This window comes from Cebus imitator, unplaced genomic scaffold (genome assembly GCF_001604975.1).
Source record: "Cebus imitator isolate Cc_AM_T3 unplaced genomic scaffold, Cebus_imitator-1.0 Scaffold0, whole genome shotgun sequence".
Taxonomy (NCBI): domain Eukaryota; kingdom Metazoa; phylum Chordata; class Mammalia; order Primates; family Cebidae; genus Cebus; species Cebus imitator.
In genome coordinates this window covers 5,163,400-5,176,961 of record NW_016107315.1, presented here as the reverse complement: position 1 = coordinate 5,176,961, position 13,562 = coordinate 5,163,400, and the positions used below count along the sequence as shown (strand labels likewise).

The 13,562-nt window shown below is 41.7% G+C and overlaps 1 protein-coding gene across 1 annotated transcript in view; it reads left to right on the top strand.

The window, feature by feature from the left end:
- The window catches only part of ARIH2 (ariadne RBR E3 ubiquitin protein ligase 2), an 88,406-nt gene that overhangs the window by 64,142 nt on the left and 10,702 nt on the right, over positions 1-13,562 (top strand). The window contains exons 9-12 of the mRNA XM_037744935.1: positions 3,324-3,441; positions 4,441-4,491; positions 4,582-4,672; positions 11,500-11,521. Of these exons, the coding sequence (XP_037600863.1) occupies positions 3,324-3,441; positions 4,441-4,491; positions 4,582-4,672; positions 11,500-11,521 (282 nt within the window). The remainder of the gene's footprint in view (positions 1-3,323; positions 3,442-4,440; positions 4,492-4,581; positions 4,673-11,499; positions 11,522-13,562) is intronic.

Here is a 13,562-nt window from a genome sequence, read left to right as displayed (position 1 = left end):
CCAGGCTGGTGTGCAGTGGTGTGAACCTATCTCCTGGGTTCAAGCGATTCTCCCTCAGCCTCACCAGTAGCTGTGATTAGAGGCGCCACCACCACGCCTGGCTGATTTTTGTATTCTTAGTATAGATGGGATTTCACCATGTTGGCCAGGCTGGTCCCAAACTCATGACCTCAGGTGATCCGCCTACCTTGGACTCCCAAAGTGCTGGATTACAGGCATGTGCCACCACACGCAGCCCCAAGACCCCTCTTAATCAGAGTGGTCATAGCAGGGTCTTAGCAACATTGACTCCACAGTGCCAAATGAAGATAGGCCATAGGTAGTGGCATATTTCTTCTGTGGGTCCACACTCTTTCTCTTTTTCTATGTATTTATCAGAGAGGGAAGTGTATCATAGACTTAGAACAATGCCAAAGACACATACAGTTTAAAGAATAATGACAAACACCCCAGCACCCAGTACATTTCTAGTGCCTAAGAAGCCCCCTGGGTGTCCATATCCCTTGACACTCAGAGTTAACTGCCATTTCATGAGAATCACTTGAACCCAGGAGGCAGAGGTCACAGTGAGCTAAGATCGTGCCACCGTACTGGCTAATTTTTTTTTTAAGTAGAGATGGGGGTTTCACCATGTTGGCCAGACTGGTCTTGAACTCCTGACCTCAGGTAATCCACCCTCCTTAGCTTCCCAGAGTGCTGGGATTACAGTTGTAAGCTACTGCGCTCAGCCAAAGCAGAATAATTCTGAGTATGAACTACTGCATAGCTTTTGGTTTTATAGAAATGTGTTCTTTCCCAGGCACATTCCTCGTATGTGTAATCCCAGCACTTTGGGAGGCAGAAATGGGCAGATCACTGAATGTTGGGAGTTTGAGACCAGTCTGGCCAACATGGTGAAACCCCATCTCTATTAAAAATACATAAATTAGCCAGGAGTGTTGGCAGGTGCCTGTAATCCCAGCTACTCTGGAGGCTGAGGCAGGAAAATCCCTTGAACCTGAGAGGAGGTTGCAGTGAGCTGAGATCGCACCACTGCACTTCAGCCTGGGGGACAGAGTAAGACTCCGTCTCAAAAAGAATAGGAAATGTGTTCTTTAAAATAGAAAAAAAGGGGAAAAAGCCTTTATTGTTAGCTTCATATACAAATACCTTTCTAGGACGAGTGTGATGGTAGGAAGCAGTCGGGAGGTCAGTTTTTACTGATGATGTGTGTTGAGACAGTCAGGTGGTCCTCAATTGGACAAGTTCCTGCTTCTCATTGTGGCATTGACATAGCAGACCAGTAGTCTGTATGGTTAGCATCTGCCTGTGTTGGATTAATAAGGCACATGGCACATGTGCTGATGGAGTAGAAATTATCCATAAGCGGCCCATGGAGTGGCTCATGTCTGTAATCCCAGCACTTTGGGAGGCCTAGGTGGGCAGATCATGAGGTCAGGAGTTCGAGACCAGCCTGGCCAACATGGTGAAACCCTGTCTCTACTAAAAATACAAAAATTAGCTGGGTGTGGTGATATGTGCCTGTAATCCCAACTACTTGGAGAATTGCTTGAACCAGGGAGTAAGAGGTCGCAGTGAGCTGAGATTGCGCCATCGCACTCTAGCCTAGCAACAGAGCGAGACTCTGTCTCAAAAAAAAAAAGAAATTATCCGTAGGCCATTGTTCATATCAGCAAGTATAGGCTACAAGGACAGTAGGATGTGACAGGGATGAGAGGTGCACATTCCTTCTGGAAAGAGGCACCCTTGCAAAGTTCTTTTCAGGTGACCACTTTGGAGCTGGGTCTGTCTGTCTCACTCTGCCTGTGGAGGAAAGTGGAGTTGTCTTGTAGATGTAAATGACTTTTCTCTGTTCTGCACAGACTTCTGCTGGATGTGTCTAGNTTTTAAGAGACATGGTCTCTCTGTGTGGCCAAGGCTAGAGTACAGTGAAGTGATGGTCGCTCACTGCAGCCTCAAACCCCTGGGCTGAAGCGTGCCTTAGCCACCCAAGTAACTGGAACTACAGGTGTCCAGCCAATTTTTTTAAATTTATTGTAGGGGCCAGGCGCAGTGGCTCACACCTGTGACCCCAGCACTTTGGTAGGCCAAGGTGGGCAGATCACCTGAGGTCAGGAGTTCAAGACTAGCCGGGCCAACATGGTGAAAGCCTGTCTCTACTAAAAATACAAAAAATAGCTAGGCGTGGTGGCAGGCACCTGTAATCTCAGCTACTCAGGAGGCTGAGGCAGGAAAATCACTTGAACCTGGAAAGCAGACGTTGCAGTGAGCTGAGATCATGCCATTGCACTTCAGCCTGGGTGACAAGAGCAAAACTCCGTCTCAAAAAAAAAAAAAAAAAAAAATTGTAGAGACAAGGTCTCCTTATTTCCCTATGTTGGTGTCAAACTCCTGGTCTAAAGCAGTCCTCCCACCTTGGCCCACAAAGTGCTGAGATTATAGGTGTGAACTTCTGCACCTGGTCAACAGATTTTTTTTTGTTCTTTTTGAGACAGGGTCTCTCTCATTTGCCCACACTGGAGTGCAATGATACGAACATAGCTCACTGCATCTTTGACCTCCAGAGCTCAAGTGATCCTCCTTCCCTAGACTCTCTAGTAGCTGGGACTACAGGCACATAACACCACACCTGGATAATTTTTTATTTTTTTGTAGAGATGAAGTCTCATCATGTTGCCCAGGCTGGTTTCAAACTCCTGGGCTCGAGCAGTCCTCCCACCTTGGCCTCCCAAAGTGCTAGGATTACAAGCATGAACCACTGCACTCAGCCTATAGACACATTTCATTTGTGCATGTTAGAGCATGTCTATAAGGACTTAAATGACAAGACATTCATGCAGCTATTTCAGTATAATCCTAGGAAAGTAAAGGTCCCATAGGCCTTGAGAGATAACTTTATCTATTTGAAAAGCTCTAGGCTGGGCATGGTGCCTCACGCCTGCAATCCCAGCACTTTGGGAGCCCAAGGTAGGTGGATCACTAACTAGGTCAAGAGATCAAGACCATCCTGGCCAACATGGTGAAACTCCATCTCTACTAAAAATACAAAAATTAGTTGAGTGTGGTGCCACACACCTGTAGTCCTAGCTACTTGGGAGGCTGAGGCAGGAGAATCGCTTGAACCCGGAAGACGGAGGTTGCAATGAGCCGAGATCGTGCCACTATACGCCAGCCTGGCAATGGAGTGAGACTCTGTTTCAAACAAAAAAAAAAAAGAAAAACTCTTAATTCATGATTTGTTGGTTTGGATAAAAGGAAAATTATTTAAACATGGGACCCTGACTTAATGAATATTTGAATGTTTTTCTTTTCCAATTTTTAAGTTTCAAGTGTCGTCAGATGTATCATGCACCCACAGACTGCGCCACTATCCGGAAATGGCTCACGAAGTGTGCAGACGACTCTGAAACAGCCAACTACATTAGTGCTCACACTAAAGACGTAAGGACCATATTTTACCTCTCATGGATCTGCCCTCTTTAGTGGTGCCCAGGGCCTTGCCTTGGAGATTTGCCATCTGAGAACAGAATACTCAGAGCCCCAGGGCCCATCCTGAGGACTGGGGGTTGAGGACCCTCACACAGAGTTGGCAGCTTTTAGCAGTTTATCATCAGATGCATTGGGTGCATTTTTAAAAATTATGAAATGCCAAAATTCCAGGAAAGTTTGACCCAAAGGGGGAACTAATTAGAAGAGAGCTAGTTATGATTGAATGCCTACCAGCCTTTAACAGCCTTGGGAAGGAGGTGGTTAATAGCCACACCTGGTGCATCGTAAGGCTGTAATAATGCAAGCCCAGACCTGCACAATACTCATTTTGAAGTTTTCCATGGGAAAATATGGCCTGCAGGCTCTAGGGGCCACTGTACCCTTTGTCAGTCAGTCGCCGAGTCAGTGCACTCACAAGCTCGGCTGTAATAACGACATCATTAAACATAGTCTACTTCACAGCAGTGTAAGATCACAGAATCAGATTGGTCTCTGCATTGCTGCCTCAGGTTGCTGGCATCTCTCAAATGAGAGAGAGGAGCTTTAGATGTGGATTCCTTGCCCTCTTCTCAAAGCAGAAGTCCAGGCAAGCTGACAAGGACTGAATCCATTGCGGCAGCTCCTGTGCTTCCTTGGCAGTCCTCTCAAGTAGGCAGGCTTTCTGCTGATTCAGCCTGTGCTTAATCTGAGCAGCTTCATGGCAGGGGCAGATGTTGGAAGACTTAGTGGGGCTCAGCTGGTGCTTGAAATGTTTCAAAGCCAAATATGCTGACCTCATTTCCTTGAATTGCTGTTCCAGCCTCAGTGACCTGCCACATTTAAGTGAGATGCTCCTCCCCAGAAGTGCTCACATGATGAGCGACTGGGCACAGGTGCCAGGAGCTTTGTATAATTTGTCTTAAAACCAGCCCAGTGGTGTATGAGCCTAATGGCACCCTTCTGTCTCCCCAGTGTCCCAAGTGCAACATCTGCATTGAGAAGAATGGAGGCTGCAATCATATGGTAAGCAGAAGCCTGTATACTTTGCATGTGTGACATGGAGACTTTGGTCAGTGTGCCCTTAACATGTTCTCTTCTGTTTCCCTCTGACAGCAATGCTCCAAATGTAAACACGGTGAGTTCCAAGCTTGGTATGTAAGGCCCAGTGGCATTTTCTTGTGCTTGGGTCTTCGTTACTATTTAAGTGAGTACTTCTGCCCTGAAATGACAAAACATAGAAGAGCCTCAGTCACTTACAGTCACAATAACTGGCATAAAGTAGCTTATTTTATTTTATGGTCCCTCTTATAACCCCATTACTATCTTGCTAACACATATAGTCAGAAGTCAAGTTTGGGATAATCCTCATGATCCTCAGTCATCCAAGAAGATGATTTCAGGGTATTGCTTTCATTCTTTTTGCCAAGGCTGGTAAGTAGCTTGAGGCTTATCTGTGCTACCTTAGAGATACCTTTACCAGAGGTAGTAAAATAATGGTTTTCCCTTGCTGTTTTACAAAGTTTATAGAGGGAGTTTTGATTTAGCGTTTCAGACCTCCTTTATCGATCAGGAGTAGTTTACATAGGTAGAACCAATTGGTTTTGCATGCCTTCCTGCCAGGTCAACTGAAGAAACAGAATCCGTTAAAGTAGAAAATATGTCCAAGTAGGTCTCCTACACAGCTGCTTTGATGCTCATCAGGAGCCCCTGAGAGTTTCTACTTTTTTTTTTTTTGGAGACAGAGTCTCTCTCTGTTGCCCGGTGATTCTCTTGCCTCAGCCTCTTGAGTAGCTGGGATTACAGGCATGTGCCACCACACCCAGCTAATTTTTGTATCTTTAGTAGAGATGGGTTTTGCCACGTTGGCCAGTCCTGATCTCAGGTGATCCACCTGCCTTGGCCTCCCGAAGTGCTGAGATTATAGGAGTGAGCCACTGTGCCTGGCCGAGAGTTTATCTTTGTAAGGGCCTGTGTAAATGCTATTCCCAGGAGCCCTCTTTTCTTTTTTCTCTTTTTCTTTTGTGACAGAGTCTCTGTCACTCCCAGGCTGGAGTGCAGTGGCGTAATCTCAGCTCATTGCAACTTCTGCCTCCCAGGTTCAAGCAGTTTTCCCATCTCAGCCTTCTGAGTAGCTGGGATTACAGGTGCCCACCACGTCTGGCTAGTTTTTTGTATTTTTAGTAGAGAGGGGGTTTCACCATGTTGGCCAGGCTGGTCTCAAACTCCTGACCTCAGGTGATCCACCTGCCTCAGCCTCCCAAAGTGCTGGGATTACAGGTGTGAGCCACCACGTCTGGCTGAGTACATATTATTTTTATAAATGAGAGAAAATGCATTTTACTGTTAGAATAAGTAGAATCAAATCATGATAATATTTTTCACCCCGTTAGTAATTTTTCAACCCTATATATAGGTTAAGCTTGCTATATTTATTCAGTTAGTTTTGTTTTGTTTGCTATATCATATGTAGTTATGTTTTGTTTTCAAAATGAAAAGAAAAAATTGCCTTTTTTTCTCATTGTAAAATTAATACAGAGACTTCCAGTTCCAAGACAGTTCCAGTTGCACATCTCCCTATTCTTCTGCTAAGTATAGCTAAATACCCTGGGCAATACATGTAAAATAAACATAAGGAGACTCTGGAAGGTAGAGATGAGGCAGTTTGGGTATTTACATTAAAAAACATGCCAGCAAATTCTCTGGGCTTTCTTTTTGCTTCATGTATCCCAGACTGGGTACTGACAAACAGGCAACCTAGAAATACCAGGGGGTTCATATAATGCCCTCCATCCCTACCCTGAGCCTGCTGTCTCTAGACAAAGGAACAGGAAAGGGACAGCCTATCAAGGAAGAAAATATTTAGTTAATAACCACCAGTGCATAAAGGCTACCATGGGAGGCCTGAGTCTGCTATCCTTAGAAATTCTTGTTTGCAAGATTGGTCTTCTGCTGGCATCTGGGAACATCCTACAGTTCTTACATAGATATGAAACTTTCCTAAAACGGTAAGAATGGCTCACTGAGCCTAGACTGATGGCAAACAATGTAACTTCTGCTGCACAGCTGCTTTCCTTCTGAAAGTCTGCAATATTGATAGATGCAAGACAAAGGGTATCTACATGATTGATATAGTTTGTCTGTGACCCCAGCCAAATCTCATCTTGTATTGTAATTCCCATAATTCCCATATGTTGAAGGAGGGTCCTGGTGGGAGGTGATTGAACCATAGGAGTGGTTTCCCCCATGCTGTTCTCATGATGATGAGTGAGTTTTCACATGATCTGATGGTTTTCTAAATGCCTGGAATTTCCCCTGCTTGCACATTCTCTCCTGCTGCCATGTGAAGAAGGTCCTTGCTTCCTCTTCACCTTCCACCATTATTGTAAGTTTCCTGAGTCCCACTGAACTATATGGAACTGTGAGTCAATTACACCTCTTTCCTTTATAAGCTACCCAGTCTTGGGCAGTTCTTTATAGCAGCAGTTGAAGGGGACTAATACAATAATTAACTGTCCCCAAAACCTAGGGCACTGAGTCTCTAATAATCTTCCTTTGCAGACACAATTCATCCCTGTTGTCACAGTTCCCTATTAACAAAATTAAGTGTGCTCTACATAATTTCCCTGGGAGAGAATCCTTAGAATCTTGTGCCTGGTTTCCTCCAGACTTCATTCCATGAGGCTATTCATTTTGCTCATTTTATTTGTGACTGCAACTATATGGTGAGCCCTGTGAGTCCTCCTAGTGAAACACTGAACCTGGGAGTGTTCTTGGAGACCCCTGACACACTGCTATACTCCAATTAAATATCACAGAAAAAGCAGTGGTCCCACCCCCACCCTTCAGTAGCAGCTGAATGGGAAGCTCAGAATTTATCACCCTTGCTGGACTATAGAGTCTCCTAAACCCCCACCAGGTTGGTTTCAGAGAAGACTGAGTGGGAAGCCAAACTTTCACCATCTTCCAGTGGTAATGAGTCCCCCAACACACCCTCCGAAGTGTCAGTAGAGGCCATGTGAGGATGTAACAGTGAAACAGCAAAAGAACTAACATAACTAATCCAGTTTTTGTTTAAGGGGACTTTACTCATTCCTGCATGTAGGCTAGGATAATTTAGAACACTGAGATAATATGCCAAAACAGCAATCATATAGTTTTTAGAACTAACTCTAGGATTAAAGGAGAAGTATGTAAACAGCTAACTATGTTTTGTTGAAGATTTATAGGAGCATTTGTGACATGACCAAGGACAAAGAAGTTCCCAACCACTCTGAACCCTCATTGGTGCCCAGATGTCCGCGGTTATTGGTCACCTCTTGATCTCATATCCCTCCTCTTCCTCTTCCCTTTAACATAAAAAGAACCTAATATTTGTACTGACTTAAGATGGTAGTTTACAATGATAGTCCACCATCTTCTCAGTTAGTTGGCTCTCTGAATAAATCTGCTTTTCCTTCCACCAACCATCGTTTTTCATGCCTGGCTTTCAAGCAGTGAGCAGCTGAACCTGGGTTCAGTTACAAGGGACAGTAATGAGGCATCTCTCTCCCTCCCAATCAGGGTAGTATCAGTGGAGGCTGAGTGGGGAGCATGAACTCCCAACCTTGCCCAACAGTAATGAGATAACTTCCCCACCAACCTAGGTTGTCAAAGGAGGCCTGATGGAGAGCTTTCACTTCCTCCCCAGCCAGAGAGTTTGAAGGTGTCATCTCCCTTCTAACAATTCAGTGTCAGAGAAGTCCTGATGAAACAGAAAATTTAAATAAGATTTAGCACCAAGATAATACAGATGTTGGAATGATGTGATCTTAGCCTACATAATAAGGGTTTTAAAGCAGTCGTCATAAAAATGCTTTAATGAACAGCTATGAACATGCTCAAAATGAATAAAAAGTCTTAGCAAAAAAATAGAAGATATAAAGAAAAAATAAATTGAGATTTTCATACTGAAAAATACAATATCCAAAATAAAAAAAAAATGAGTGGATAGAAGAAGGGAGGGGACAGAAGAAAGAATCAACGAGCCTGAAGATAGAATAGGAGAAGTTATCTAATCTGAACAATGGAGAGAAAATAGATTACAAAAATTAACTGAGGTTCAGGGACCTGTAGACTCTACCAAAATATCTAATATTTGTGCTATTAGAGCCCTGGAAGGAGAGGAGAAAGAGAGCAGACCTCAAAAAGTGTTTAAAGAACTAGTGTTTGAAAATTGCCCAAATTTGGCTAAAGACATAAGCTTACAGGCTAAAGAAGCTGACTGAGCCCCAAACAAGATCAACACAAATAAATCCCCACCTGACACATCATTAGTCAAACTTTTGAAAACTAAAGACAATAAAATAAAATAAAATAAAAATCTTGAAAGCAGCAAAAGGGAAACAATGACTTATGAGTAGGGTGAAAAACAATTAGAATTATACAGGATTTCTCATGTAAAAAACTGGAAGCTAGAAGAAAGAAGCACATTTTTCAAGGGCCAAAAGAAAAGAAAAGCCAGCCCAGAATTCTGTATTCAGTGAAAATATGCTTCAGGAATAAAGGAAAAATCAAGACATTCTCAAATGAAGGAAGACTAAGAGCTTTTGTTGCTAACAGACCTACTACAATGGTTAATTTTAGATGTCAATCTGACTTGGTTAAGGAATATCTAGAAATCTGGTAAAGCATTATTTTTGAGTGTGTCTGTGAAGATGCTTCCAGAGAAAATTAGTGTGTGAGTCTGAGTGGACTAGCTGGGGAAGATCCGCTCGCAATGTGGGCAGGCACCATCCAATCTGCCAGGGGCTCAGAGAGGACAAAAACAGAGAAAAGGCGAATACATCACTCTATCTGCTGGAACTGGGATGTGCTTTTTCCTTTCTTGTCCTGGGAAAACAACTCCAGGCTCCCCAGCCTTTGAACTCCAGGACTTGCACGAGAGTCACCCTCCCTACCTGACAAACTGGGTTTTCAGACCTTTGGCCTTGGACTAGGAGTTACATCACCAGCTTCCCTGGTTCTTCAGCCTTGGGGCTTGGACCTCACCATACTACCAGCATCCCAGAGACTCCAGTTTGCAGATGGGCTGCCAAGGGATTTCTCACCCTCCACAATTATATGAGCCAATCCCTGTAATAAATCCCCTTACACTTCACTTGAACTAGTAGCATGTTATCACTAATAGACTGTTTTAAGTTATATTTACATAATTTAAATATAATGTAAATATAATATAATAATACCTAGAGCAACCACTACAAAATTTACTCAAAGAGATAAACTAAAAAAATTATACAAAGAGATACACTGCAGACAAATCAAAATGGAATTCTAAAACAATATTCAAGAAATAGATAGAAAAACAAGAAAAAATAGAAAAACTAAAAATAGGAGCCACAAACAGAAAACAAAACATAGGCTGGAAGACTTAAGTCTCAACAGATTACAAATTACCTTATAAACAAATGGTCTACTTTATTTCTAAAAGGTAAAACTTGGAAACAACTAAAATGCCCACTAAGTGAATGGTTAGACAAATTGTGGTAAATCTACACAGGGAATCCTACTCAGCCATAAAAAGAAATGAACTACTGATACACAAAATAGCTTGACTGGATCTCAAGGGCCTAATGATGAATGAAAAGGCTGATCTCCAAACGCTTATACTGTATGATTCCATTTACATGATATTCTTGAAATGACAAAATTATAGAGGTGGAAAACAGATTAGTGGCCAGCAATTAGGAGTGGTCAGAGGAATGGGGGTGGATGTGAGTACAAAGGGATAACACAAGTGTGGTGATGGAATAGTTCCTTGTGTTGATCATAGAGGTAATTACATGAATCTGCATGTGATAAAATGGCATAGAGCTATAAGTACACTCACAGCATGAATGTCAATTTTATGGTTTTGATGTACTATAGTTACATAAGATGTAATTCACTGGGAAAAACTGAGTGAAGGGTACACGTGACTTTTTGCAGAAGTTTATAATAATTTAAAATTATAAAGTAACAAATATTTATAAATATAATTATCATTTATAATAATTATAAAATCTTTATAATTATTTTTAAATCATTATAGATTCTCAAGAGAATCTACAGTTCTCTTGGGAATCTACAATGATCTAAAAATAGACTTTAAAAAGTCTCACAAAAGGCCGGGCATGGTGGCTCACACCTGTAATTCCCAGCACTTTGAGAGGCCAAGATGGGTGGATTATTTGGGTTCAGCAGGTTTGAGACCAGCCTGGGTAACATGGCAAAACTCTGTCTTTAGAAAAAACATACACGGAAAAAATTAGCTGGATATGGTAGCACGTACCTGTAGCCTAAGCTACCTGAAATGCTGATGTGGATCACCCAAGCCTGGGAGGTCAAAGCTGCAGCGAGCTTTAATGGTGCTGCTGTACGCCAGCCTGTGTAACAGAGCAAGATAAAAAAAAAATCACATAAACTATACATATGTGTGTATGAGTGTGTATAAAGTATAGAAAAGCAAGGATAGGCACTAAAAAGTTAGCAGAGTTATGAATATATCTGTGTTATTTGAATATTGTTTAAAAGAATGCCTTTATGAAATTCTCATATAAAAAAGAAACAAAAGTAATGTAAAAGCATTGTAAAAATTCAGATATACAGAAAAATACAAACAAGATGAAAATCACCTGTTCTATGATGCCCCAAAAGAAAATTTCATTAATTCACCTAACAAATATTTACTGAGTACATCCTACAGAGCTATGATCTATCACAATTTCAGTGTGCATTTCAGAACTTTCCTGTACCTCCAGAGTTATATACAAATTGTAATCATTCACTGATATGTATCGTTACATGCATAATATATACAGCTGGCCCTCTGGATCCACAGGTTTCAAAACTATACATCTAATCAATCTCAGGTTGAAAATATTAGGGGAAAAACCCAAAGATAATAGGACAACAATAAAAAATAATGGAAGTAAAAGCAATACAGTATACCAACTATTTACATAGAATTTCCATTGTATTAGATATTATAAGCAATTGAGAGGTAATTTAAAGAATATGTCAGGATGTGTATAGGTTATATGCAAATACTATGCTATTTTACATCAGGGACTTGAGCATCCTCAGATTCTGTTATTCATCAGGGGTTCTAAAACCAATGTCCTACCAATACCAGAGGACAACGGTTATATAATATGCTCTTATTACTTAACATTGATTATTCATTCATTTAGCACATATTTATTGAGCACCTACGTTAGCCAATATCATGCTAGGTTCTCAGAATAGAAAGGTGAATAAATTGTCTGTTTTTTTAACAAAATTTACTAATATGGTTTGGCTTTGTGTCCCCACTCAAATATCATCTCAAATTATAATCCCCATGTGTTGACGGAGGGATTTGGTGGGAGGTGATTTGATCATGGAGGTGGTTTCCTGCATGCTGCTCTCATGATAGCGAGGGAGCTCTCATGAGATCTGATGGTTTAAAAGTGGCAGTTCCCCCTGCACACGCATACTCTCTCTCTCCTGCTACCATGTAAAACATACCTTGCTTCCCCTTCACCTTCTGACATGATTGTAAGTTTCCTGAGGCCTCTCTAGCCCTGTGGAACTGTGAGTCAATTAAACTTCTTTTATTTATAAATTACCCAGACTCAGGTAGCATTTTTATAGCAGTGTAAACAAGGAATAATATGCTTATAATATATATAGTGGGAGAGAATGTCACTAAACAAATAATGGCTCTAAGAAACACACAATTACAGAGTATGTCAAGTTCAGACAACTGTAAACAGTGTTCTGAATACCATCTGCGAAAGGAAAGGGTGGTAGCTATGATGGCAAGATACCATGGCATGTTTATTATTGATGGAACGAGCCAGAAGAAAGAGGCTAAGTATATAAGGGCAAGAGAAGGGAATCCTGGATTTGTAGAAAGCTTCCTTAGAAGGAAGAAGCCAGAGACCAAGTAAAAGGGTAGGCTTCAAATAAAAGGGAACTGCCTCAACTGAAATAGAAGCAGAAGTGAGGATGACTGAAGATAAAGCTTAGTTTGTAGATTTATAGGTTTGAAGAGGAATTGCCAAAATATGGGACAATGTCATCTGCCTAGAGCAAAGATGTATATTGGAAGTTCTGAGGTTTTAAGAAAACAGGGTTTTTAGGTAATAGTTTAGTGAAAGCACACTGAATAGAGAAGGGCAGTAACTGGGCAGGCTTCATTAAGAACCTGTATTCTGTCATATGGGGCAGATTCTAAATATTTTCAGCTCCCTTATTGCAGGCAAGATAAAGGCAAGAGAGTAGGTGTTAGAAGGGAGAGATAAACTTCTAAAGGGAACTAAATTTTTAAAGAGGATTGTCTTCCAACTGGGAAGAGAGGGAAAACTTTATGAGGTGAGTAGATCTCAGCTAGACAAGAGAACACAATTGCTAGAGAAAGAAAATGGCCAGAGAGAGAAAAGGGGAGAAAAAAGTCTGGGGGAGATGGAGATAAAAGCCGAGTAGTGGTGGATTTCTGGCCTACGTGCAGGAATATCCTTTTGTCTTCCAAAGTAAATGTGGTCATAGTAATATTAATCGTTTATCACCTGATGTTGTGAAATTGTTTATATCATATGTATATATATATTTAGACTCTTAGGCCTGACCATCTATAGAGGAATTTCTAGACATCTTTAGCTGCTACAGGGCTGCATGAATGAAGGACAAGTATATTATCCTCCACACATTAGAAGAGAGGCTCCAGGGAGCAACAGGAGACAAAAGTTCTTTTATTTTTGAGACAGAGTCTTGCTCTGTCGCCCAGGCTGGAGTACAGTGGTGTGATCTTGGCTCACTGTAACCTCCACCTCCCAGGTTCAAGTGATTCTCATCCCTCAGCCTCCCGAGTAGCTAAGATTACAGGTGCGTGCCACCATGTCTAGCTAATTCTTGTATTTTTAGTAGAGATGGGGTTTCACCATGTTGACCAGGCTGGTCTCAAACTCCTGACCTCTAGTGATTTGCCTGCCTTGGCCTCCCAAAGTGCTGGGATTACAGGGGTGAGCCATTGCATCCAGCCAGTTCTTTTCTTTCTTTCTTTCTTTTTTTTTTTTTTTTTTTTTTTTTTTTTT